The 8,011-nt window shown below is 40.4% G+C and overlaps 1 protein-coding gene across 2 annotated transcripts in view; it reads left to right on the top strand.

Moving 5' to 3' along the window:
* Positions 1–2,098: 2,098 nt before the first annotated feature.
* ocrl (OCRL inositol polyphosphate-5-phosphatase) overlaps positions 2,099–8,011 on the top strand; it is a 102,572-nt gene continuing 96,659 nt past the window's right edge. The window contains exons 1-2 of one of the 2 annotated variants that reach the window (XM_073058247.1): positions 2,099–2,255; positions 6,551–6,630. In XM_073058247.1, coding sequence (XP_072914348.1) covers positions 2,205–2,255; positions 6,551–6,630 — 131 coding nt within the window. In that variant the 5' untranslated portion in view covers positions 2,099–2,204. The remainder of the gene's footprint in view (positions 2,256–6,550; positions 6,631–8,011) is intronic. The other variant, XM_073058248.1, reaches the window with a different exon arrangement.

Genomic DNA, 8,011 nt, shown 5'->3' with positions numbered 1-8,011 from the left:
TTTTTATTGTCATTTCAACCATAAACTACTGGTACAGTACACAGTAAAAATGAAACAACGTTCCTCCAGGACCATGGTGCTACGTGAAACAACACAAAACTACACTAGACTATGTGAAACAACTCAAGGCTACACTAGACTATGTAAAACAGAGTTATATAAAAGAGTTATATGAGATATAACTCTGGAGGGATTGACAGATTAAAGGCTGAAAAAAATGTTTTCTCTTAAGATGGTGTTGAGGAAGAATTTCAACTTTCAGAGGATTATTAATCTTCAGAACTCCCTACCTTGTAGAAATGAGGAGGCTGCACTATTACCAGGAATCAATGAATCACAGGTAAAATAGGCACAACATTAGAACCAAGGCCAAAATCAAATTCCATATACTAGAGATTCTGCAGATGCTGGAAATCCAGAACAACATGCACAAAATGCTGGAGGAACTCAGCAGGTCAGGCAGCATCTATGGAAATGAATAAGCAGTTCACGTTTCAGGCTGAGACCCTTCTTGAGGATGGAAAGGAAGGGGGAGGATTCCAGAATAAGAAGATGGGGAAGGAGGACAAGCTAGAAGGTGATGAGTGGGTGGGGGAGGGGATGAAGTAAGAAGCTGGGAGGTGATAGGTGGAAAAGGCAAAGGGCTGCAGAAGAAGGAATCTGATAGGAGCGGAGACTGGACCATGGAAGAAAGGGAAGGCAGAGAGGAACCAAGGGGAGGTGATAGGCAGGTGAGAAGAGGTGAGACGCCAGTGGGGAATTGAAGAAGAGGAAAGCAAGATGGGAAAAATTACTGGAAGTTGGAGACATCGATGTTCATGCCATCAGATTGGAGGCTACCAAGATCAAATTAACCATGTTCCTCCTGAATAGAGGAGCAGATTTAAGAGGCCTACTTCAGCTCATATTTTAGGTTCTTGCACTCTTATTTTATCTTATATTTTGGAATCATTATTAGTAAAATTGACAAGCGGATCAGACATGAAGAGTGCTGTATTGGAACAATCACAACATATTCCATTTCACTGACTGAGAATCATCCAAACTTTCACAGCCTGAAATGTTTGTACTTCACCTTTGTGAGGAGTGTGAGAGTTGCATCTTCTTTTCCAATGTTTATACCTTAAATGCCGGCTCTGCATCAATCCAAAACTGGTTTTAAGTATCCCGTTACGGGAGAAGGAGAGGGGTCAACCCAGTTGAGAAATCCTCCCCACATTATCTACTCTGGGTCTGGCCACAAATCAAAGTACACTCTTCCAACAGCCTCATCCAGGCCAGGATGGCCCTCGATAGAGTACATATAACGAACTAAATGCTCCATAAATTCCCTGAGTTCCTCCAGCAATATTTTTTTCTCCAGATTCCAGCATCTACGGCCTTTTTGTTCAAAGGGTAATTGGTTTATTATTGTCAAATTAGCTCTTGTTTATCAGCCATCTGGCCAGATCTTTCTATGAATAAGTATATCGTGGTACTGTAATACCAAGGGAAAAATAAAAAAATACACAATATAGTGTCGCTGCTAGTGAGAAGAAATAAGAGTTATTACGAAGTAGATTGCGAGATCGAGTTCTCCTAGTGTCTGCCAGTACGCGTGATGCCATATGTAGAGTTGATAAGCACTCAATGTTTTACCTGTAAGATTTACTGATCACATAATGTACAGATATGGGCGATTTTGTTTAAAATTAGTTGTGCCACTCTGAGAGGCACTGCGTTTGTTTTGTTCTGCTGATAACACTGGGCTACCGACACGAATCTTTGAGAATGCAAATAATCAGGCATGGCTTTATCAAAATCGTGTTGGAGATCAATTCAATGCGAAATAAGCCTCGCAGGCACAGTGACTGTACCTCCTCGGAGATAAGTAGTAAAGCACCACATATTATAAAGAGTACTGTAATTGGAAATACTCAGCCAGTCATTATGAATACAGTGAAAACGAGCTGATGTTCCGGGTCATGAGCGTTGTTTTTGTTGTTCTGTAAATGAAGAATGCGGTGGGTTACCGATTCACTGTGGTATCGGTGCCGTCGCGGGCGGGACCCGGGAAGGAGAGCGGCGCCGCGGCCGAGCGGGGAGGGCCTGAGGCGGGTCACGTTAGTCGCGTCGCGCTCGGGCGGTCCGATCTCGTTGACGCAAGCTGAGTGAAGTGATGGCGCCGAGCTGAAGGTACAGCGGTTGACTGTGTTGCCGCCCTCATGGACAAGCCAGCCGCAAGAGCGACGGGCGCCGCTGGGAAGTCTGTGATAATATCCTTTAACATCGCTCCCCACCCCCGGGAGAGGAGGCAAACTAACAACCGAGTGTAACCGGGCACCGGGATCCTGGCAAACCGATAGTCACAGCACCACACCCGGAGCGAAGGATGGGCCGGTTGGTCCGCTGGCCAAAGTACGGCCGAGTCCGGCCGGCCTGGTTAGCCAAGCCCGGCCCCATCCTGGATGTTCCTGCCGCCTATTAGTGTGCAGCCGGACAGGCCTTGGCACCTGGTATCCTGTCACCTCTCCCTGCCCTGTGAAACGTGCGGTGACGGTCCTCTCGTATCGTTTTGGCTGGGGTTTTTTTGTGTTAACGCGGTTGCTTAAAAGCATCTAGACTTCCTGGGAAGATTCCCGATGAGCGCTTTATGTAAGAAACGTTTATTTTAAATGGTTGTTCTATTTTAAATTTAGTGTCTGCTCTTCCCAGCGTTCTCCTCTTGATCTGTCATGACATGCCTTGTATCACAAAGACATTTCCTAGTTTATGTTCTTAACTCATATTGAACCAAATTGTCCGGTTTAAAACTATCTTAAGTTGCAGAAAATAAATGCAAAACAAATGCGCCAGGATTCCACTCCTGTCACAATTTACTTACTTCTGCACCAGAGTTGGTCATCTCAGACGCTGGTTACTTACACCCGATTACAATTTTCTGTATGCAAGGCCAAAGTAAATATTGCTGGGCCATTGTGTGGTAGGCATCACAGTTTTGTTGGAACCTTACAGTTTGAAATGTTTGAAAGCAGTGGATAACGAACAAAATTGAGATTGCAATATAATAATCGTTTTGCTGCCTTTACCACAGACGAATATGCTGAGACCATTTATAATCGCCCAACTACTTTTCACTTTATATAAGTTAATTTTAATGGCTACATAGAACAAATCACATGGTGCATTTCTTCAACAGCGCATAACAAGCTGAAATGCTTGTTTACTGCCTTCTAATGGAGGGATAGATCAAATCCGGACCAGGAGATTATGCATTCCGATTTAACGTAATTTTGTAAACATGTTCAAGTTCACATAGTTATAAATAGCTGAAATATTTAACATTTTGTTTTGCGTTTCTGTGTGAGTAAACTGCTTAGGCATATTTAACTTTAAAGATAACTATAAGGCTTCAAGACTTTTTCCCACAAAAATGAAAATATATTCAAATGCTTTTGAAACAAAGCTATATTTGCACCCCAAAGCAGAAGCAATCTTTCAAATCAAAATTGTATAAACGTGTTAAATCGCTACCTTGCATTTCACAACTTTTGTATTTTAGTGGATTTCCTATAAAATTGCTTGGACCATTGGACAAGGCACAAAACTACAGAAGGAATTGCTGTAAGCTGACCAAGAACATAGACAAATAAGGTTTTTTTCTGCTGTTAAAAGTAGATTTCTCTAGCGTTCCATTGGTTCACAGCTGCTTAAGATATATATTTTTATATTGATTTTGGTTGTACACTGTTGTAGCTGTTCTTAGCCATGTCTTTAAGTGCAGCAAAGTTAACATACTGGTTAGAATGTCAGAAGCGTTCCTGCCATACTGAAGGTGCTGAAAATCTGAAACAAAAATGCTGAGCTAGTCAGTAAGAAATGAAGTACGCAATGTTATGTGTCAAAATCCCATCATCAGAATTTGTATAGATTTTATACTAAAAACAAGTTATACGTTACCGAAAGGGAGAGAACATGGAGAATGTCTGTAGTAGGTGGCAGACAATTGGAAGGTGTCAGGGTCACAATTACTATGAAAAGTCAAAGAAAAATATACCTAAACTGAAGGATGTAAACATGTCTGAAGAGAGAAATGGAGGGTGGTTTCCTGAAATTGCTAAATTAAGTATTGAGCCCCAATGTGGTATAATATGGTCAGATGGGAGAGGAAATATTAAACCTTGAGTTTGTTGGACTTCAACAACACACAGGAGCATTCTGCTATTAAGTAAGATCATTGCTGAACCAACCTTGGTTTCGACACTACATTCCAATACTCACTGACTTCCCATACTAAGGAGGCTAAGTACAAAGATATGATCATAATACAAATGGAACAGAGAATTAAAGTAACAACTAACTGCAAGCTCTCACTTGTCCTTGTATACTAGATGCAATTGTTCCACAAAGCCATCACTCAATCTGAATTTTGGTCTCCATTGTAGAGCAGACTACACCGTGAACATCAAATACAATATACTAAATTGGCAGAAGTACAAATGAATTGTTTTCGTAGCACTATTCTAGTCCGTGATGTTACGTACCCCGTAACTGGGTGTGTTACCAGCAAAGATAGAAGTATCCGTTGGAGTCTGGTGGTACTATTTTCAAAACAGTGTTTATTAGTAAAATATACAAATCAATATCAACAATGCAAATATACAGATAATACACATTAGCAATACTAAACCTAAAAGTGTGGGTATAATAATAATCAATAATAAACAAGCTCTATCGTTGTCTAGGGGATAATGAATTATCATGGGAAAGTATAAAGTTCAGTTCAGTTCATGTAGGTTGAGGTAGTTGTTGGTCGATGTGTGTTGTAATTGTTGGAGAGAAAGAGAGAGAGAGCGAGCAAACAGTGACAGCCAGTCAAACCTTCCTTTACGTTCTTGATCCGTCGATGTGTTGTGGCCATTCAGGTATGACCCCTCTGTCCTTTGGCTAGACCATTCTTCTATGGTGGACTCGTCACCCAGGCAAGGGTGGACACACACACAAGCCCCCACCAGCCTCGCTATAAACACTGTGAGTTAAAATTGACCGATCCTTCGTTCGGTCTCCGATGCCCCACACTTTCTCATGGGTTCCAACACTTAAGCAGTGCTCACTAGTGTGTCTCCTGGTACATCTCTTGGTGTGTCTGAGGGGTGTCTCCCCAGACCTCACTTTTATCCCTACTCACAGGGTCTCAGGTGTCAATCAGTTTTGAATGGCTTAGTCCATCAAACCAGCCCACTCCGGCTGTCCACTGAGGAATTTTAATGAACAGGATAGTACCAAGTAAACAGCCCTCTCTGGAGCCATAAGTCGTACTGGAGTCATAATATGGTGGAACAACAAGTCTCTTCCTCCCTGTGTTATCTCTCCCTTATCTGAAGCAAATGTTCCAGTCCCAGTATGTTTTTGTTCCATCTCTTTCTCTCTCATTAGCAGCCTGGCAACAGTAACGGTTTGTAATTCTCCCAGGGGAGAGGGACATGGGCAACTCTGTACCCTTCTGCCCATCAGAGTTGTTCATCCTTCGTAACAGTGAATTGTGGGAAGGGAACAAAAGGGCTGGTGTCCTGGTTGTGCGTGGGAAAATTAGGAGAGTGATCTTTAACAATGGAAGAGCAAGCCAAGGATCATGGCTGGTATCATTGCTTCAGAATACTGAAAAGAGAGGAAATTAGTCTTTGGGTACCCAAACAGGCCCTCGGGATGAGGCAGCATTCATTTTCATTTCTATTTTAGTGTATTACATTCAGTCTTCAAAGTTGTCCCCTTTACATTGAAAAAATTAGTTACAGATTGGTTAAATATTTTGTAGAACACCTGTATTTGATGAGCAGCAGAGCTTGGTCACCTGTTGCATTAATTCTCTGTTCCATTGTCACTCTGTCAGGAGTCTTTGCTGCAATGCCCAAAGTAAGCTTGAGGAAGAATCCTCCCTCTTCAGCCTGGGCACATTATAGCTCTTAGAACTTAATGCAGCAACAGGTAAACACATACCCAATAGCCATACTTTTCTAAGTCAATTTATTTCTTCCTATGATTGTGGAAAATGCATCATATATGGATTTGTGAAAGGATATTTAATAAGGTAGGACCTAACATTCATGTCATTAAAATTAAAGCTAAGGAATCAATGGCTGAGATGGTATAAAAAAGTAGGCTTACTAATACATAACAGTGCTGTGTACGACTTTAGATTAGGGAAGTATACATTGGGGTTTACTGTGTTGGAAACAGTACCACTGCCTTTCTTTCGATTTAGACTTTGATGTGAAGTCTTAATTTCAAACTTTGCAGATGATAGAAACTATGTAGTTGTGGAACACTAAAGAGAATATTAATAATTGAATTTAGTTAACACCCTGTAAGATTTCTGTACATTTGCAGGTGTGTTTGCTGAGGGAGTGTATATTTTACCAATTCTGAACAAGCAGAGCCTTCATTCTAAAAGGCTCTAAGTCAAGACTTACTCTTTGCACAACTCTCAAGAATACTTTTTCAGAAATTTTCCTTTATGACTAACAACTAGGCCACTTTATTTTTGTCATCTTGATCCTTAACGATTTGAAAAGCTGCCAAAGGCTCTGAACTAAAAGATGGACAGAAAGTGCCCATAATTCTGTACCTCAATGAAAACAATGGTGACTATAAGTAAGTATTGGCATGTTTTTATTTGGTTCTGTGTACTTGCTGAGACTGTTGAAAATCGTTTTGTGTGGATCTTGCTGTTGTGATGCATCTCTTGCTCTCTATAACTCTATAAATGTACATCTAGGGTGAGCTTAATGTTCAGAGTCAGGCTTTGAATCTCAAACTCCTATTTAAACTTTCTTTGAGCAAACTCTTTGTTCAATCATACATCTGTTCAGATAGTCTGAAATGTACTTGTAGGAGCATTGTTTGGGGGGGGGGGGGGTCAACAAAATATTGTTTTTAATTACCTATAATCCAAGGAGTTGCTTGTGTATTAAGGGGCTTGGGCAGTTTCATTACTCATTCTAGTTTAGGATGAAATTTGACTTTAATTATACAGTGGCTGCTTTGTTTATAGTGATGAAATTTCTTAATTGGTTGTCTCAAAGGATACCTGTTCTGCATTTGGGTTACATTTGATACTGCATTTCTTGTTTCCTTTGTCTTATCCTTATTGTTCACTGAAGGAAACATTTTATTGACTTTTGAATGATACTGCAAGATTATTAGTGAGTTGATGACTTATACCAAAGCTCTTTAGAATACAAATTCCCATTTGCTTCAGAAGGGCCACTCTGGTAAATTTCAAAAATCTTTTGTGACATAAGTGCTAACCTTATTTGATCATTTTTTTTCTGAAATGGGTTGTTACATAAAATTCTTCTATAATAGTCAAACACTATTAAGCATATGGGAGGAGTTAATTTTGGTTTGTATACTAATAGTAAAGTTGTTAGTTCCTGTTCTTTGAAAATTTGAATAATGTACGTGATATTTGAAGTGACAAGCAGCTAGAAGTTCACTGTACCATTGTGGACTGATTATTGGTCTTCAAAGCAGTTACACAATCTGTGTTGGTTTCCCCAATGCAAAATTGCATTGTGAGCATTAGACTTTAAAATAAATGTAGTGAAGTACATGGATAACACTGCTTGCCAAGAAAGATTTCTGAATGACCAGACAGAAGAAAGGACTCTGATATAGAGGGAGAGACTGGGATGTAAGGCTCCCTGAAACTGACAATATGAGTACAATTTCAGGGATGTGGTAAAGAAGGCACGCTTGCTTGATCTTCATCGGTTGGGACTTTGAGTGTAAAAGTCGAAAAGACATGTTGGAGCTGTATAAAACATTAGTTTTAAGCCATGTTTGGAGAATTATATACAATTCCAGTTGCCATACAGTTGGATGGATATGGAGGCTTTGTAAACAGGGGAAAAGAGTCTCTCCAGGACATTACCTACGGTAGTTTGATGGATATTAGTTATCAGGAGATTTTGGACCATTTTGAATTGTTTTCTTGAGAACAGTGGAGGCTGAGGGGGAACACAAAAGAGGT

This window comes from Hemitrygon akajei, chromosome 10, assembly GCF_048418815.1.
Source record: "Hemitrygon akajei chromosome 10, sHemAka1.3, whole genome shotgun sequence".
Classification (NCBI taxonomy): Eukaryota; Metazoa; Chordata; class Chondrichthyes; order Myliobatiformes; family Dasyatidae; genus Hemitrygon; species Hemitrygon akajei.
The sequence above is the reverse complement of the archived record's forward strand: the minus strand, read 5'-3'. Positions and strand labels throughout refer to the sequence as shown.